Below are 18,796 nucleotides of genomic sequence, written 5' to 3'. Positions count from 1 at the left end.
TCCTAGTTTTTGGCTCATCATCTTATTAATTTTGAAATTTTGAATCTAGTGATTTTAACCACTTAAATTGGGAATTTTATTAAAATATATTGGTGAATTCATCAAATATTACTGGCTAACAGCGAATAGACCAATTAATCTAATAGAACATTTCACAGAGAATAAAAAGTCTAAATTGAAAAAAAAAAAAATTGAGAGGGTCACAGCCAAAATAAAAATAGTCGAGGGTCCTTTTCAAAACGCTTATAATTGATGCATTTTGACAGAAACGCGGCCGATGCTTTTGTACTTACATCTAATGAGTAATGACTTATTGAATTGGCTAGCATTCATGCAGTACCTGGCCAACGTCCTGCGGGGCTCGCCGCTCGCCCAATTCTTCTTCTCCCTGATCAGACAATGAAGAGTCGTACAAGTCCTTTTCTTTAGCAAATCAAAACACACAGAGAGAGAGAGAGAGAGAGAGAGAGAGAGAGAGAGGAAACACAAACTCAGGTCTACTAGGCAGAATGGTCAATCATCCATTTTGGAGGGGCCGAAATTCAAGCTAAACAAAAGCAAAATTGATATAGAAAGCAACAGCTATGGGTCCTTGGTTCAATCACCCTGACACGAAGAAACTCTCACTACCTGTGTTCAGGACCTTACTTCGTCCTCCGTTCGTTCATTCGAGGACACAGATTAATAATTTTGTGTCTAAACATGATAATAAATTGCGTTCCAAAGAGCCAGATAATAAAGAGAAGCAGCTTACAGAAACCATCACCGCAAAGAGCTTTACTTGAAGATATCGGGGTTCAACCAATCCCTGCAAAGCGAGAAAAATCAAAAAAAAAGAAAAGCACATGATCCATTGTTAAAGACATTGGTTTTGAGAATTGGTAGGCAATATTTAAGGAGGGTGTTACTGAAAAGTGCGATCTTACTTGCTGATATCATCAAGATGGTCGTCAAAATCAACTATTTCTTGCCATTTTTTCGTACTAATGTAATCCATTAGGACTACGTTGGCAGAGGGCTCTTTTAGGACCAGCTGACTGCCTCCATCTGATCCCGCTTGACGCCACGATTTTGATGAATCCCTTGTGTATAGCTGCAACACAAGGAAAGAACGAATGTTTAAAGGAATGGCCCGCTAGAAGAAACTTTCAGCTCTGCAACAGTTTTGTTTGATTATAGTAGATTGAAAGATCAAATCAGAATTTTTTTTTTTTTTTTACCATGGCTAATAATAATACAACATGATCATGCTTATATGGGGTCTAGAAGACCATTCTGAGTCTCTGACAAAGAAACAAGCTAGCACTCATTCCTCTCTACTATCTCCTACTGCAGTTCTGCCAAATCTTTCATGAGCACTAGCAAAAAATAATGAGCAAATTAACTATGTTTTCTTATCTTAGTTAGGCCCATGTGCAGCAACGGGCGTCGTATTTTTTAGCTATTCAATATGTTATAAAATACACATGTAATACACACTAGGTTTTTAGAATATCTTCATTCACTGAATTTATATTGATTATTGAATTTCTATAGAATCATCCACTGTTAACTTGTCGACGACTATTGTCTGCAACAGAAGATAGGACAAACAAACTGCTACTCGATGCCAAACAATATTCTTTGCCCATTATTATCAAACCACATAGTGTGAACCCCTTTAAAATAAGGTTCAGAGCATTTCGTATCAAAGCATCGTAGCTAGCAATTTGATTTCATTTTTCTCGCCTTTATTTGTCAGTATGTATCGAATGAACTTACCCATTTGCCATCTTGCTGTGAATCAATGCGGCAAGTGAAATCCAAGGTAAATTTCTTTTAAGTTGAGGATCTAAAAGGAGATCTCTACACCAGGCAAAACGTTTTTTCTTTTTTTAATTGTTGTCATTAGCCAATGCTTACTAGGAGACCCTTTCTAGATTCCTAGGTCATGCATATTTTTCATCTTCAATTGTGAATTGCTTGTAACTGTCCACCAAGTCCATCTGATAAGAAATCAATATCTAAAGTTACATAGCTCCTTATATTCTTAAGAGCGGCTAGGGCTTACAGCACAAAAATATATTGCCAGAAGTTGCAACAGGATTGTTCAAACCCATGGCAACCCACTAAATGAGAAGATATATCTGCCAAACATGCCAGTAGTTAAAGACAGGATGAGTGACCAAATTCTTCATCAGTAGTTGAAGACAGGATGAGTGACCAAATTCTTCAGTAGTCAAGGCTCCTAAAGGCAAAATACACAGGTGGAGAAGATTGCAATCTTCTAATATCCAATGCTAAGTCAACTTACGGTTCAGAAAAGCATGAACTATGGTTGGTACTCATCTGTGTCTAAATTATTCTTGGAATATACATCGTCAGAAGCTTCATGAACTCATTGATAAACCTCACTAGATAAATGATTAAAACCTTCTAGGTCCTTCATCAACGGAAAAAAGCATAACAACCAACCATAATAGAATGGATCAAACTGGTCTCCACCGGTGTACCCCTAAAAATTACCAGATGAAGGTCTCACAATAGAGATGATCCATGAGATCTCAAAGATGACATCCACAAAGCAGAAGCATATGAATGAAGAGTTAAGACTTCAAAGAATTATGTTCAAACTGTTAATTATTGATCATGTTAATGGTTCTACTGATGCTACAGTAAGTTGGTTCATTATCTGTTGCATCAATATTGTAGTTGCGCTTGCTATAGCACAGTACTATCTATGTTACAGTAGCTGAGACTTAATTAGGTCTGCTTGTTGTATTTTTAGCTTAGTTCAGCTAGTTTTAAATTACTTAATTTACTATCTCTACTTTCTTCGTCAAAAAAGATGCCTAATAGGATTGGACTTATTCGACTGGTCGACTCTAAGCTTTCAGACATCATACAGTAGGCCAATTAAGACGAACATGAGACAAAAACATCAAGATGTGAACAACCAGATTCAGTTTCTCTTACGACTATCCACTTTAGTCTTCATGAAGACTGCCTATTTCTACTCTACTTTTTCATGTTATCTTCATTATTTCAAACTAACCTATTGTTACGATCTCCTGATCTATTGAGGTAGTAATTTGATCTTCTAACTATGCACCATCTTGGCTTTTAAGTAAAAGAGTTCATTTCGTAATTACTGAGTAATCACCAATCCTCAAGATCAGCCCAAAAAGCTTTTAAGTAAACTCCTCTGCAACATTTCCGCCGGTAAATACTCTAGTACAGGTTCATTTTATCCTTACATTTCTACAATAAAAGGAAAACTTTCCACTTTTCCCTGTTACAAAGATACTGTAATCCTCTTGTTCAAAAGAGAAGCGAATAACTAGAGAATGCAAGTCTATAAACAACAAAAGTAGCCTAAGTACGGCTGTACGGGTGCTAAAGTGGTGATTCTCAACCTGACCAACCAGCCCAACACACATTACAGAAAAGGTCGGTAGGCAGTTCTTGATAAAGTTTAGCGTTCGAATAGAGAAATCTAAAACTAGCTCCAGTTGCATTGATTACACTTCAGCCTGGATGTAAGCTGGCTCGACCAGCTTTCAGCACAAAAGTGAACCACCGTAAATCAATAGAATACAAATACTTGTATGCACAGGATTTTGTTGATATTTTCATTTAGCATATTCGTGCTTCATGACTATATTTTACAGTGTATTTTCAAGGTAACCCTGATTACTAAGATCGTTTTGCATCCTAACCTGTATATTTATCTTTTGCATGCTAGATCTCTGCAAAACAGATGGAACGATGAACGTAGATCAAAGCAAAGAGGTCATGAACCTTATGTTTTGGCATTTCTTCAGCCTTTGAGATCACATGCCTATAAAAAAAGTAAAAATAATTCTCTTTCTGCCGTGAATACCTAATAATCTATCCTCCACACTTTGTCCCTCTAGGTCCTCCATATTTACCTTTCACTCCATTTAAGATAACCAAGTTCTGATCAAATACAAGCTAATTGGAAGGCCAATATTATCTTCTAGTTTTTGTCAATCTTTTCAAAGAGATCAACGGAACTATACACCAGTTTCTCACAACAAAAAATTCTCAAGATCTCCCCAAGGCAGTTAGTGTATAAAAATCAATTCTTATCACAAAATAACAATAAAAATCCCACTAGTACTCATCTCTGAGATAGAAAGTAATTGATTTCTTTACAGGATTCTTGCTTGCAAAGAGAGATATAAGAAGAGAAAATCGCAGGTACCTGCACAACAGGATCGCGCCCTTTCCCCTTCACCAACTCCTCGAGCTTCCTATTATCCAACTGCACAATCAAAAACCCTCATTAGAGTATTAAAATCACCAAAAATACTAAAAACCTAGGGCAAAATACAGGGGAAAAGAACTCCAACCAATAGCACGGCGGCGCGAGGGAAGTATCGGAAGATGTGATCCCCGATCTTCCTCGCGGCGCTCCCGAGCTCCGCGTCGTCGAACCGCTCGTTGGCGTGGTAGTACCCGACCACGCCGACCCCCTCGCCGCCGAAGTGCTCCTCAACCTGAAGCGATGGGCTTATAGATCTTAGATCGGATGAATAGGAGGGAGATCAGAGGGTTAGTGTTTTGATAGCAAAACCTGGATGAGGGCGAGCTCGAGGGAGGGGAGGAGGCCGATCTGGGAGTGGGAGAGGGGAACGGCGTCGGAGACGACGACGGTGGGGTCGGCGGCGAAGGCGGGGGTTTGGAGGGGGCCGAGGAGGAGGCCGTTGACGGGGGAGGAAGGATGCTTGAGGGCGTGGAGGGCGAGCTTAATGTAGGCTGTTTGGGAGAGCTCGTAGCGACACTCCGCGCCCATCGCACTCTCTCTCTCTCTCTCTCTCTCTCTCTCTCTCTCTCTCTCTCTCTCCCTCCCAAAATTAGGGTTTCGGAGGAGGACGACGAAGAAGACGAAGAGGAGGCTACAGAGACGAGGGCCTGATAATGTGATCGATCGATGCGGAGAAGAAGAGGACGTACTTTTACATGTTAGTCCATTCAAAGTTGTTATTTTCATGTTAGTCCCTAACTATCTTTTTCTTTAATTGATATCTTTATAAGTTTTGTAATTATCTAATTAAAATTGTTTTTTGAATTAAATTAAATTATTTAAATTAATATCTTTACTAGCTAATAACTATCAATTAGTTCAACATATTCTTAATTCTATTAGCTATAAAAAAAAATTTAAAATGATTAAATTTCATAAAATCAACGTTAAAATAATAAAGACAATGAATAGTAAATTAAAATAGCCATCTAATTATCTGGGGCATTTTTGGGGTGAGTTTTTCGGGTTCTTATTTCAAATAAATAAATAAATAAATAATTAATTAATTAATTAATTGTATTTTAACTTAAAAAAAGTTAAGGTTGCTATTCAAACGTGTCTATAGTAGAGTGGGGTCCCTGTAAATTATCTACTTTTTGCACACTCTTACTTTTTTTTTTTTTTATATTACAATTTACAACTTCAGTTTGACTTTGTAGGTGTTGTACAATTTTACCTATTTTGATATTATTTTCCCTTTAGGCCCTTTACCTTTTCTTTTTCTTTTTTTTTTTAAATCCCCCTATGATCATGACCAGAGTATCCGACCGTTGGAGTCGACCAAATTACAAACACCTGGTGTGCGCCTCCTCCTCCTCCCTTAGTGCGTGCGTTGTGAGCGAGCACCAACGAGAGGATCCACTCCACGGTGAAAAGGGCGACGACCCAATTCGCTTCTCCACCCCTTCTTCCGCAAAGTCGTCGCCTTTCCGGGGGGCGGGGGCGGTGAGGGTTCGATCCATGGCGCGTCACAGGGCGGCGGCGCGCGGCGACGAGGCTGCGACGTCGCAGAGGCTGGTGGAGGCGGCGCTGAGAGGGGACGCGCGGGCGGTGGAGGAGTGCCTCGGCGGCGCCGGAGCGGCGGCGGCGGCGGCGGCGGATGTGAACGAGGTGGGTGCGGTGGTGCTGAGTGTGCGGTGCGTGGAGATCGCGATGCGCGAGGAGGCGGCGGACGAGGTAGAGATCGAGCGCCGGGAGCTCAAGAGCGACGTCACCGCCTTGTTCGCCGCCGCGCACTCCGGCCACATCGACGTGGTGCGAAGGCTCCTGGTAAAGATCCAATCTTTTCTCTTGGTTCAAAATTAGTATTTGATCATTTGAATTGCAAAATGTAAGTTCAAATTGAATGGAAATGCTCTCTTCTATTTTCCAAATTTTCATGGATTTTTGGTTGGGGATTTTAGTGTGGTATTTAAGTTCTAAATGTGGGCATTATTTGTGTATTGTTTGATAACTCAAGAAAAATGATGCAGAATGTGTTAGTTATTATTCAAGGAAAAGGAGTTGTTGGTGTTTCTCCTTTCCTATTCTTTCTTTTTAAAAAAAAAAAAATTCAAATCTATTGAGTTTGGTGTTACATTCAAATTATCAAGTAAGATATAATTTATATTAATGAGAATTAGAAAATACTGATTTGTGCGTAATCGACATTAGTAACTCTAGAGGTTGGATAATTTCAATATGTAGGAGGAAAAAAGGCAGTTTATGAATTATTATTGATTTTTGATTGATTAAATAACCAGATTCTGTAGTTTTATTGTTTTCGCCGTACAAGAATGAGGCCTCGAAATCAGTTCACTTAACCTTCTGTTTATATATAACTAGTGCTTCTAGCTGTGGGTGGTTATCATAATCTATACGAAGCCTAATGAACGAGAAAAGAACCGCGTAACTTGATCAAGAATATCGAGAAGCAAGTGAAAGGCTTTGTTGTTTGGTTTTGTAGCTGCTGCTTAAAAATTCAAGCTTTTGCTGCTTTTTCACTGTAGAAAGCTGGAGCTGATGTCAATCAGAAGCTGTTTCGGGGCTATGCTGCGACCGCTGCTGCACGCGAAGGCCACTGCGACATCCTTGAAGTGCTTCTGAAAGCTGGAGCTTCTCAACCAGCTTGTGAAGATGCTTTGCTCGAAGCTAGTCTTTTTGGCGAGGCTGAAGCAGTTCAACTATTAATTAGCTCAGAGATGGTGAGGCTCGATTCAGCTGCCCATGCTATTGTGACAGCTTCTTCTAGAGGCTTTGTTGATGTAGTGGCCGCACTAATCAAGGTACAACTAACGTACTATTTGTATGTTATTTGTGGCACCTTTACTTGTATATTCCTACTAAATCCTTTATTTACATGCACCTGTAAAATCGTAATTTCTATATATGTCCCTCGAAGCTGCAGTTTCTGAGAATCATCCAATGCATGAAAAAAGTTGCTTTTGTTCTGAAAAAAGCTTTGTAATATGACACACATTTGTAAGTACAAACGTGTTTGTACACAAAAGAAATCGAGTTTCTTTTTGGGGGGCATATATAAAAATAAGATTTGTAGGAATGCTGTTATGTAACTTGACGACTTTGCAGGTTTATATATATATGTAACTATTTATGCCAGTTATAGGATATATGTGATCGAAATCTTTTTGCTATTTTAAAAGTATCTTGTGTGGTAACTGCGCAGAACGGGGTGGACATTAATTGTGTGGATAGGGTCCTCTTGCAGTCAATTAAGCCTGCACTGCATGCAAATGTGGATTGCACGCCTCTTGTAGCTGCGATCGTGAGCCGACAAGTTTCTACTGTGAAATTCTTACTAGAGGTAATGCTCTATGTCCTCTTTAACTTCATGTTGAGAAGGGCATTTTTCTTATCTATGGAGTCATGCAATGTAATGTATTCAATTATGAGTTTTGTTAGAGGCTGAAACTCATCAAACTCTCCTTATAAATATTGTTATTAATTTTTAGTTTGTCTCTGAAATATTTAAACCTATATATTAATTACCCTGTTAAACTATAAATGTCGCAAATCACTTAGCTTACAGGTCTGTGGGGCAAACTGTTGGCTTTAATGTAATCTTAAAATGTTGGCGTTTGCACAGGCTTTCTTGCTGTTTGTTGTTTTCTAAAATCTTTGAGACCTGCACAGTTCAAAATATGAGACTCTACATGCAGGCTGGTGCGAGGACGGACTGTCTAGCTCGGCTCGGGGCGTGGTCGTGGGACCCGATTACCGGCGAGGAGCTCAGAGTTGGCGCCTGCTTGGGCGAGCCCTACACTGCGGAATGGTGCACGGTCGAGTACTTTGAATCTAGCGGCGAAATCCTTCGTCTTCTTCTTCGGCATGAACCACACTTACTTGAAAACCCGCATCTTGGCCGCACCCTTCTCTGCCACGCCATCCTTTGCCGGAACCCTAATGCAGTAAGCGCTCTCCTCAAAGCCGGTGCAAACTCCAAGTTCCCAATAAGAACCAAAAATAGGTATGAATCCCGACCCATTCACTTGGCGGCGAGACTGGGCTGTGCTGACATACTGAGGCAATTAATATCACATGGAACGGATATCAATGCAAAGACATCAAACGGTGAGACTCCTCTAATGATCTCTGCAAAGGCCGGTAGTGCCGATTGTTTTCTCGAGCTTATTATAGCTGGGGCCGACTTAGGGCTTGTGAGTGATTCAGGTGAAACAGCAGTGCAGGTTGCAAAAACAAGTGCTTTTTCGTCGTCCCTCATAGACATCATGACGAAAGCTTTGAATGCAGGGGTGAATTTGAACTCATCAAATATTCATGCCTTCTCTCCATTACATTTTATCACTGAAAGTGGTTCCACCGAGCCTCTTCAGATGATTCTCCATTCCTCAACTGCAGATATAAACAAGCCGGATAGTTCCGGATTTACTCCCCTCATGGTCGCGGCGAAGGCCAGAAAAACAGAAGTATTCCGGCTTTTAGTAATGGCTGGAGCAGATATTTCGGTAAAGAATTCCGAAAATAAGACTTTAATGTCCATGCTTCAGAACGAAGATCCTGTAATGAGGGATTCTTTTGAACAGATTTTGCTCAAAGCGACACTAGCCGACATTATAACTGATCGAATGATATTTCGAGCTCTTCATTATGCGGCTCAAAAGGGCGACACATCATCAATAGTTCAACTCTTAAAGATGGGATGGAAAGTTGATTCTTTTGATGAAAACGGTTATTCACCTCTAATGCTCGCGGCCATGGAGGGAAAGTCGGAGGCGTGCCAGGTTTTAATACTACAAGGAGGGGCCGACTGCGGGCTTACCAATGCTAGAAACGAGACGGCTTTAACATTGGCGAGGATAAGCCCTAAATCAAACAAGGCGACCGAGGGTTTGATACTCGATCAATTAGCTCGAGTTTGTGTGACCGAAGGGGAGGAGCTCATCAAGCACACAAGGGAGGGGCGGGGCACGCCACATTTGAAGAACGTCCGGATGCTAAACTCCGGGGTTTTGACGTGGGGGAAGAGCGAGAGAAGGAATGTGGTGTGTAAGGAGGCGACGGCGGGGCCGAGTTTGAATTTTTCGAAGAATAGGAGGAATGACGATAAAGACGGTGAGGCGGCGGTCTTTCGGGTGGTGACGGTGGGGGGGCGAGAGGTCCATTTCGAGGCTAGAAGTGGCCCTAGTGTGGAATTATGGGTTCGCGGCATCAATCTCATTGCAAAGGAAAGTGCTTCTTCAGGGGATTGAGGGGGAAATCACTAGTGAACTAGAATGTTTGGATGAAGTATATTTAGGTGTTCAATGTTGTTAATGTTTATTTTTTTCTTCTTCCTTCTTCTTTATCAGGCCATAGGAATGCTTAAAGTAATGAGAATGTATAGTGTGACAATATTGTATGTTTTTGGTTCTTTAATACAATTCAAGTTTGTTTAGCTCCTACTAAAGATAAATAGAAGGATTAGAAAGTAATGAATTCTCAATGCCCAGTGTGCACCAAAAGCAATATAGTTTTGGTGCAATGCAACCAAATTCCACAAACTATTATTTTGTACCTTTATTGAAATACAACCAAACTCAAAACACACTTGTTTTTCTGAACAAAATTAAACAAAATACACTCATTTTTTATTCGTTCGTCGACATATAATAGAGCATCGAGTTATATCGATAGCTTGCTTCAGCTTAGTCAGTGTCCGCATAGAAATCACGAACTACGGTTCGAACCGCGATGGGTATCCTGACCCAGTGGTTCGCGCCGTCGAACCAAGTCAAGCTCCCGAACATGTAACTTCCTTGCAGTTTTCGCGCTGATTTGAATGTCACCTTAAAGCTCTGCTTCTGCGTATGTTCGTCGAACCGCAGAATAGATGGCTCCACATACATTTCAACTCCAGGGGGACTCTGGAACTGTGCCTGGTATACTGCATCAGCTGGGCCCACATTTGTCACTGTCCTCTCCACCGTCACCGCTGCTTTAAGATTCGGAATGGATATCGACGGTAGGTTCAGATCGTACAGAGGCCCCTTTGCGAATTGACAATCGTCGGATGGACCAAGGGTACAGTAGAAGAACTTGAGATAGTCCTTCGGATCGATGTCATAGATCAGACCCGGGTCAGCTGCCCGGTTCGGGCTGACGAACCCGCCACCAAAGTCGAATGGATCTGCAATCTTCGTCGGTGTCCCATCCGCCAGAATCGGTAGCCCAAAGCTGTCGGTGACAGAGGCTTCACGGAAATTCAAATCGACCGTTAGCACTTAGTATCTTCAATAAACCTATTATTTTTATTCATGAGTTCACCAATATGCAACTCATAAACAACTTTTTAGTGTAACAAAAGCAGAAGTGCTTAACACACTGTCACAGTAGTAATTGTAGATTTTTAATTTGCCGAATGCTCAAATACAGTGTTTCAGCACAGAGAAGCAAATTAAAGCTTGTTACTACGCACCGGTGGTGACAAGGGCGGATTTTATAGCAGCAGGAGACCAATCTGGGTGGATCGATTTGAGCAACGCAACCACTCCGGAAACGTGGGGGCACGCCATCGACGTTCCTGAGTCGAAAACGTACGAATTCCGTTTAGCTGCCAAGATGTTAACTCCTGGTGCAGCTATATCTGGCTGTTCAAATTTGACAAGTTGTTAGTATATATGCTGCATAAATAAATAGGAAATTAACTAAAAGTAATACATGTTATACAAATGAGGATCGAGACATACACCTAGTACTAGTGCAAGTCCAAAATTTCTCACCAAGTAATAATACACTAAGTTGATAGTTAGAAATTCTAGTAGGCAGAGGTGTTGAGATTCGACTACTCAATTGCTGAGTCAGTAAAATAGACAAATCTTTGAAATTTCAAATATCACATATCATGTTTAATAGTATCGGTTGTCAATTTAAATATTCTATCATCGAAAATAAGGCGGAAATAAGTGACTAATTAATATTTCTGATTTTTTTCTCTTTTTTCCTTTTTCTTTTTTCTTTTTTATTTTATTACCTTGAGGATTCCTGGAAAAGTTGCACTAGGCCCCCTGGATGAGAAAGTTGCGATCTTTGGAGCAAGCACTTCACTTCCTATCGTATTACTCGTCAGAGACACCTTCGCCACCGGCGTATTCCTATCAATAAGTTAACAAAGAATTGAAGGATCAGGTTTACTGTATTATATGCTTAAAGTACTACCAAATAGTGGAAATAAAAAAAAAATCTAAAATAGAACAGTCACATGGCTTATACAGCGTTAGCAGTATCTCCAACAAATCATATTTGGCCTGTCAGGTTCACGCATTTCATTACAATTTGTAAAAAAGAAAACATTTTTATTATACTTTTTTAATATATATATATATATGTGTGTGTGCGCGCGCGCGTGTGTGTGTGTGAGGTGTGTGTTGGAAATCCGATACTCGCCCCGGTACCGGATCTCGTGAATCCGCAACCCGCTCCGATACCGACTGCTGTGGATCCAGTATCGATTGTTGGGATTCCGCAACGAAAACGTCAAATCGGGTTTTTACCATAAACCCGTCTCCTCAGCAAAAGCTGATACAATCATAAAAGAGAAAAATATGCAGGTAAAATAAGATTCATTAAATAAGAGAAGATTACACCTGACTCCTCTTCTGCACAGAGTAGCTACAACCCGAGCCGTCTTTCTGAATCACTTCTACTCTTCTCTCATCTTCTATAAATCCATAAAGAAGACAATTCTTCACATGCACCTGTGCACTAGGTGCACTCAAAGCATAATTAAATAACTCTCTCTTTCTTTTTCTCTCTCTGGTACGGCAACCCAAGAGACTCTTTCTCTCTCTCCCGATACTTCACTCAAAAAGCAAACCCACAAAGAGCTATTTATAAGGCTCCACCAAAACGTACCCCAATCCTAATATATTTAGGATTTCTACTCCAATTAATATCTAAATCTATCTTAATCAATCTCTAATAGATTTAAATATTAATCCTAATCTAGTTAGGTTTATCCTCTAATTAATATTTAAATCTTAATTTATCTCAAACAGATTTAAATATTAATTATTATCCAAATAAGATTCAATTACAAATCTAACCAAATCCTAACAATCTCCACCTTGATTGAATTTGTAATCTTCAACCATCACGTCGAGCTCACCATGCAAGCTCCACCTTGAGCTTGTCTCCTCCGCTCGATGTCGCCGCATCCGTTGCTCCGTTTCGAGCGACTGCACCTCCGCGAACTTTTGAAACCCAAACGATCTTCACTCTCGTTCTGACTGTGCTTCCGTTCAGAACGTATAATTTCCCACGCTTGTTCGCCTCGCACACGACCCGATCTCGTTTTCGGACCCTCATAGCTCCACCTGAAGCCGAAATATCGCAACCCTTCGAGTCCAATGCGCCTAACGAGATCAAATTCCGCTTTAATCCAGGAACGTGCCGAACACCTGTCAGCGTCCTCACGACCCCATCGTGCATTCGGATCTTCACCGTGCGGACTCCCAATACTTTGCACGCTGTCCCGTTCCCCATCAGCGCCTTTCCACCTTTGATCGCCTTATAGGTGGCAAAAGACTCCTTCTCCGGGCATACGTGAAAAGAACACGCTGAATCGAGCACCCACGCATCGTCCGAAATTTTTGCACCTCCGGTCGCCGCATATAGCACATCAGAATCGAACATCTCTGACTCTGCCGTCTGTGCCGTCGCTGATACCGTCTCATCCTGGTTCACGACAGTTTTCTCCTTCTGTCGCTTTAACTCTTTCAGATCATCCTGAAGTTTTCGACAATTGCGCTTGATATGCCCTTTCCTGTGACAGTAAAAGCACTCTACCTCAGATAGCGGCTTCTTCTGTCGATATCCGGTCGTCGATATTCTCGCATCCTTCTTCGCAGTCACCACCAGTCCTATATCCTGACTTTGCGTGCCGGACCCCTGAGTCATCTTCCGCATCTCGTTCGAGAGAAGCGCCGCCGTGACCGCCTCCACGCTTATGGTCTCCTTGCCATAAAGTAATGTGGTCACCAGATGCTCATATGTCGCCGGTAGCGAAGATAGTAAAATCAGCGCCTTATCTTCGTCATCCAGATTGACTCCGATGCTAGTCAACTGGGCCACCATCTTGTTGAACTCATTTAGATGATCATGTAGGCTCGCCGCTTCTTGCATCCGCAACGTAAACAGTCGCTGCTTTAGATACAATCTGTTCGTCAGGGATTTGGTCATGTACAGATCTTCCAATTTCTTCCACAATTTCGCCGGTGTCGTCTCGCCGGCTACATTGTAAAGAACCTCATCTGCTAATAATAGATGAAGCGTACTTAGCGCCTTCCGCTCCATCTTCGTCCATGCCGCATCCGTGACCTCCGCCGGCTTCGCCTCCTTCCCGTTCAACGTCTCGTCCAATTCTTGCTGTACGAGGATCGCTCGTACTTTAATTTGCCACAATCCAAAATTGTTCTTGCCGTCGAACTTCTCGATTTCGAATTTCGTGGCCATCTTCGTCGATCTCTCCCTCGGATCGATAACCTTCAGCTCTGATACCACTTGTTGGGAATCCGATACTCGCCCCGCGGTACCGGATCTCGTGAATCCGCAACCCGCTCCGATACTGACTGCTGTGGATCCGGTATCGATTGTTGGGATTCCGCAACGGAAACGTCAAATCGGGTTTTTACCATAAACCCGTCTCCTCAGCAAAAGCTGATACAATCATAAAAGAGAAAAATATGCAGGTAAAATAAGATTCATTAAATAAGAGAAGATTACACCTGACTCCTCTTCTGCACAGAGTAGCTACAACCCGAGCCCTCTTTCTGAATCTCTTCTACTCTTCTCTCATCTTCTATAAATCCATAAAGAAGACAATTCTTTACATGCACCTGTGCACTAGGTGCACTCAAAGCATAATTAAATAACTCTCTCTTTCTTTTTCTCTCTCTGGTACGGCAACCCAAGAGACTCTTTCTCTCTCTCCCGATACTTCACTCAAAAAGCAAACCCACAAAGAGCTATTTATAAGGCTCCACCAAAACGTACCCCAATCCTAATATATTTAGGATTTCTACTCCAATTAATATCTAAATCTATCTTAATCAATCTCTAATAGATTTAAATATTAATCCTAATCTAGTTAGGTTTATCCTCTAATTAATATTTAAATCTTAATTTATCTCAAACAGATTTAAATATTAATTATTATCCAAATAAGATTTAATTACAAATCTAACCAAATCCTAACGGTGTGTGTACGTAATTGGCTGGATTTAGATCATGTAGAATAAATGCTGCATAGTAAACTTTCTCAGCGGAAATATATAAGTTTCTTATAAAAACTAAGGTCCCATTTGGTTTGAGAATTATTTTACATCAAATTCAATCATAATTTTTTTCTACTATTTTTTTTTACTATTTAATTAAATTTACCGATCGAATACAATTTGATCAATTTTTTTTAAAAAATAGCAATATTATAAACAAAAGGCAATTCTATAATTTTCTAACTATTCCTAAATAATAAACTATTTATTTCTGAACCAACTAGGGCTACGCGCTACATAAGAAGGTAACGAGGAGATGTACGTAGTAGTATAGCAGTGTTACGTACGTTGAAGTGTCTATGTAGTTCAGTATCTGAGTGGCGATTTCGAAGTCCACGAGAACGCACGGAACTTCTCCACACCCTGCAACAGCAATGAGAGCATCGGTGGTGTACTGCGCGTAGATGAGGCCCTTTCCCCCAGCTTGCAATACAAATGAACCTACGGTGCCCAGGTCGATCTGCGGCAGCGTCGACGAAACGTTACTGGGAGCGTAGCACAGCACGATCTTTCCGGCAATGTCGGTGGTGTTGACAGAACCGTTGTGGCAGCTGCGAAAATCACCGCATATGTTCCATCACAAATGAGAAGAGCATACATATATTGACCTTGCAATTAGATGCATATTTACGAAACTAATTAAACTAATTACTAGTTATCATTACATACAATAATTCTTAGGTGTATATATATATATACACACACTTCCTAGCTATATATATACTTACGAAAAAAACATCATATATATGTATATATATGCATTATTGTATACATAAACAATAAGTAATAATACCTTTCTCCGTTAATAATTTCCGTAAATTGGTCCTCTTTCTTGATCTCATAGAAGATGGATTGGCCCTGCAAGAGAAAATACACATAGACACATTATGTTGTATAAATAGTTCTGATTAAGAAGCACATCAAATCAGGTAATATATATATATATATATATATATATAGAGAGAGAGAGAGAGAGAGAGAGAGAGAGGGGCTACTATACTATCGATAGTACCAAGCTCTTGATACTATTGAGTTTTCTACCGTTAGATCTGCCTGTTAATCATTTCCACCCGTTAGATTATACTATTTAACCAACCACCCACTCAATCCTAGAAGACCACTATCATTCTAACCGCACATCTTTACATTCAACTACTGAAAACTCGATAGTACAAAATGTTTAGTACTATTGATAGTATAGTAATATATATATATATATATATATATATATATATATATATATAGTTGAGCTAGAATACTATCGATAGCAAACGGGTACCGTTGCCACCTACTTGTTTTCGATGATAGAGCCTCTAAATCAACGATCGGCACCGTTGAACATCATCTATACCACTTGAAATATTTAGAAAATAAATTTCAAATCTTTTCGACATCATTTGCATAATGATCAAAAGGTTTCAAAATTTATAATTTTAATGGTCGATATGAAGCGTTTTCTCGTTTAACGGCGTAAAGATATCCAAATCAATTGAATTTTTGTTAGAAAATTCTTTAAACTATTTAAAACAAAATCTATATTCTTGATCTTGATTACAAAATTCCTATCATCATTTTTTAAAGAATATTCATTTTTAGCCGTTCATTTTTGTGTCCACTTGATACACTACAACAGAATTAGGTTATAGGGACACATGTTTGGGACACTTTTGAGTAAGTGTCTCATTTATGCTAAAACTTAAAAACACATTTACTAATGCCTAAATATAAAGCCCAATCCAACCAAAAATAAAAGATTACTCTACTCAACCCACCACACCCAGTCCATTTGGCCCGATTACAAACAGAAAAGAAAAAAAAAAAAAATCAATTACCATCTTTTCTTCTCTCTTCACTCAATCCACTGAAATTCTAGACGAAAAGTCTTTACTATCGTCCTTCTCTGCCACCGTAGCCAACGAGATAAAGTTTCGGCGGTTGCTAAATGCTTAAATAAGTGTTGGTAAATTAGCAGCACTCTTTTAGGTTATAGCGACACTCTTTAACTGTCACTATATACCTAGCGACCCCACATATAGCAACACTTCTTAAAAGTGTCGGTAATTTTAGTTCGCAGCACTTTTTTGACATGTACTTACATTTAAAAGTGTTGCTATAGACCGTTTTTGTTGTAGTGATGGATAAGAAAACAATGTCGGAAATATATGAAATTTGATTTCTAAACACTTCAAGTGGTATAGATTATGTTCAACGATGCCGATCGTCGATTTGGAGGCTCCATCAACAAAAACAAATGGGTGGCAACGGAGCCCGTTTGCTATCGATAGTATTCTAGCTCAACTATATATATATATATATATATATATATAGAATTATGCTACTATACTATCAATAGTACCAGTCCTTTGGTATTCCCGGTTAAATTGATAGTGGTCCCCTAGGGTTGAGTGGGTGGTTGGTTTAATAGTATAATCTAACGGATGGAAATGATTGAAGGCTATATCTAACGGTAGAAAACTCAATAGTACCAAAGGCTTGGTACTATCGATAGTATAGTAGCCGGACTCTATATATATATATATATATATATTTGTTAGATTTTTTACTGCATATGTACGCACCACAAGTTTTTGATTATTTCCGAGTGTGATGACGGTAGGAAAAGATCGATCAATCGTGCTCGCAGCAACCGTTATCACCCAGGGGGACGAATTCTCAACAGTCTGGGGAGCAGGCCCATCGTTACCGGCGGAGAAGACGACGGTTATGCCGCTGGCCACTGCATGTAATGTGCCGGGCTGCTCGGACGGCCCGCCGATTGACAAAGAGAGGACGTCGACGCCGTCGTGGATGGCATGGTCGATCGCCTGTAGGGTGTCCGCGTCGCTGCAATGGCCGACGCTCCCCCAACACGCCTTGTAGACCGCTAGGCGGGCGCGAGGGGCGCCGCCGCGCGCGGCTCCGGCTCCCAGCCCGTGGAAGCTGGCGTCCGGAACGAGCGCCCCTGTGGCGGTGGAGGACGTGTGGGTGCCGTGGCCGTTGGCATCGCGGGGAGAGAGGAATTCCCCTTGGAGGTCGTTCGGGTCGACGTCGCCTGCGTACCACCGCGCCCCGATGATCTTCCGGCTGCAGTTGCTGGTGCTGAAATCCTGTCCTTCTTGGCACACGCCTTTCCACTTCGCAGGCACCGCCCCGAAACCTTCGTCGCTGAAACTTTTCGATTCGGGCCAGATACCTGCAAATAGGTGAAAGTTCGGATCGATGACCAAGTATATTCCTAAACTGAAGTAATATATATATATATATATATATAGATATATATATAGATATATGAACATGCTTTGCGAAATAATTATAGTGCTCATTATTGAGTTTATTTTGTCTTACGTACCTGAATCAATTAGGCCAATGATAACATCATCACCATACTTTGCCTGGGCAAGCAATTCCGAAGGTTGGTAGTAATTTAAACCAAGAAAATCCCAGCTTCTTGTTGTATGCATCCGGTATTTTCGGCTTGGCTTTATGCTACGCACCTCACGGAGCTCTACATGCATTAAAAAAGAAGAAAAAAAAAAGTAATAATTAAAAGAAGAAAAAAAAAAAAACCATTTAACCATATTACATGTATAAATGCTTGGTCCAAGTTGAGAAGCAATATTCAAGGAATCAGTGAACAAATTCAATGAATCTACACATTAATATTCAGTCAACTAATTAGTATTGTAATAAAAGAACAATTTGGGAACTAATATAACAGAGAAGGCATCGTTAAATCTAGTCAAATTCAATGATTAATTAGTTTCAACAGTGGTGAAAAATGAACTTATTCAATAAATCAGTTAATATCAAAATTAGTTTTTCTTATTAATTGCAACCAATTAATTAAGCGATTAATTTACCTGAAATTTTCTTAGCTTGAGCTTCTGTGAGCATGGCTGCAAAACCTGAGAATCCGTATTTGTAGCTGTACACTATTGAATTGAGAGCTTCCTCCTTGCTATATATGTTAAAATTACCAAACAAATAATTTATATTTGCTCGAAAAGAAAATCAAATAATTATCAATATTTCTTCAATGAAAATAAGAGAATTATTTGTATTACATATGCCTAAGTATATACCTCCCAAGGATTGAATTGAGCAAATCATGGTGTGATGCAGTAACAAGTGTCGGATCGTCGTGCCGCTTCTCTCCCAAGTACACAATATATAACTGGTATATATATACATTCATATACAGAAGCAAAATAATCAT

General features: G+C 40.3%; 3 protein-coding genes across 4 annotated transcripts; 1 reads left to right on the top strand and 2 right to left on the bottom strand.

Moving 5' to 3' along the window:
* LOC109707204 (ER membrane protein complex subunit 8/9 homolog) lies at positions 480 to 4,902 on the bottom strand. The gene is made up of 5 exons (XM_020228329.1): positions 4,580 to 4,902; positions 4,356 to 4,502; positions 4,208 to 4,267; positions 927 to 1,093; positions 480 to 808 (listed from the first exon to the last, which is right to left on the bottom strand). The coding sequence occupies exons 1-5, from the start codon at positions 4,796 to 4,798 to the stop codon at positions 778 to 780; spliced, it is 624 nt and encodes a 207-aa protein (XP_020083918.1). The 5' UTR covers positions 4,799 to 4,902; the 3' UTR covers positions 480 to 777.
* On the top strand, positions 4,924 to 9,668 carry LOC109707202 (ankyrin repeat domain-containing protein 17-like). Of its 2 annotated transcripts, XM_020228327.1 has the most exons (5): positions 4,924 to 4,996; positions 5,569 to 6,079; positions 6,799 to 7,074; positions 7,476 to 7,613; positions 7,969 to 9,668. In XM_020228327.1, exons 2-5 carry the CDS (start codon positions 5,771 to 5,773, stop codon positions 9,517 to 9,519), a joined length of 2,274 nt encoding a protein of 757 aa, XP_020083916.1. In that variant the 5' UTR covers positions 4,924 to 4,996; positions 5,569 to 5,770; the 3' UTR covers positions 9,520 to 9,668. The 2 variants fall into 2 exon arrangements, with proteins under 2 accessions (XP_020083916.1, XP_020083915.1); XM_020228326.1 differs by lacking the exon at positions 4,924 to 4,996 and having other exon boundaries at positions 5,532 to 6,079.
* Positions 9,811 to 18,796, bottom strand: LOC109707978 (subtilisin-like protease SBT3.9). The gene is made up of 9 exons (XM_020229533.1): positions 18,663 to 18,796; positions 18,441 to 18,538; positions 17,930 to 18,085; positions 17,160 to 17,815; positions 15,374 to 15,438; positions 14,868 to 15,131; positions 11,280 to 11,400; positions 10,725 to 10,896; positions 9,811 to 10,499 (listed from the first exon to the last, which is right to left on the bottom strand). The coding sequence occupies exons 1-9, from the start codon at positions 18,794 to 18,796 to the stop codon at positions 9,955 to 9,957; spliced, it is 2,211 nt and encodes a 736-aa protein (XP_020085122.1). The 3' UTR covers positions 9,811 to 9,954.

Source organism: Ananas comosus, linkage group 3 (assembly GCF_001540865.1).
Source record: "Ananas comosus cultivar F153 linkage group 3, ASM154086v1, whole genome shotgun sequence".
Taxonomy (NCBI): domain Eukaryota; kingdom Viridiplantae; phylum Streptophyta; class Magnoliopsida; order Poales; family Bromeliaceae; genus Ananas; species Ananas comosus.
This window is presented reverse-complemented; position numbering and strand designations above follow the sequence as displayed.

Coding starts and splice junctions, on each gene's coding strand:
- LOC109707204 (XM_020228329.1), bottom strand. CDS start 4,798: ATGGGCGCGGAGTGTCGCTACGAGCTCTCCCAAACAGCCTACATTAAG. Junction 4,268..4,355: donor CTCGCGCCGCCGTGCTATTG/GTTGGAGTTCTT, acceptor TTGATTGTGCAG/TTGGATAATAGGAAGCTCGA. Junction 1,094..4,207: donor GGCGCGATCCTGTTGTGCAG/GTACCTGCGATT, acceptor CTTGTGTTGCAG/CTATACACAAGGGATTCATC.
- LOC109707202 (XM_020228326.1), top strand. CDS start 5,555: ATGATCATGACCAGAGTATCCGACCGTTGGAGTCGACCAAATTACAAA. Junction 6,080..6,798: donor ACGTGGTGCGAAGGCTCCTG/GTAAAGATCCAA, acceptor TTTTCACTGTAG/AAAGCTGGAGCTGATGTCAA. Junction 7,075..7,475: donor TAGTGGCCGCACTAATCAAG/GTACAACTAACG, acceptor GTAACTGCGCAG/AACGGGGTGGACATTAATTG.
- LOC109707978 (XM_020229533.1), bottom strand. CDS start 18,796: ATGATTATTTTGCTTCTGTATATGAATGTATATATATACCAGTTATAT. Junction 15,439..17,159: donor GAAATAATCAAAAACTTGTG/GTGCGTACATAT, acceptor TTTCTCTTGCAG/GGCCAATCCATCTTCTATGA. Junction 15,132..15,373: donor GAAATTATTAACGGAGAAAG/GTATTATTACTT, acceptor TGATTTTCGCAG/CTGCCACAACGGTTCTGTCA.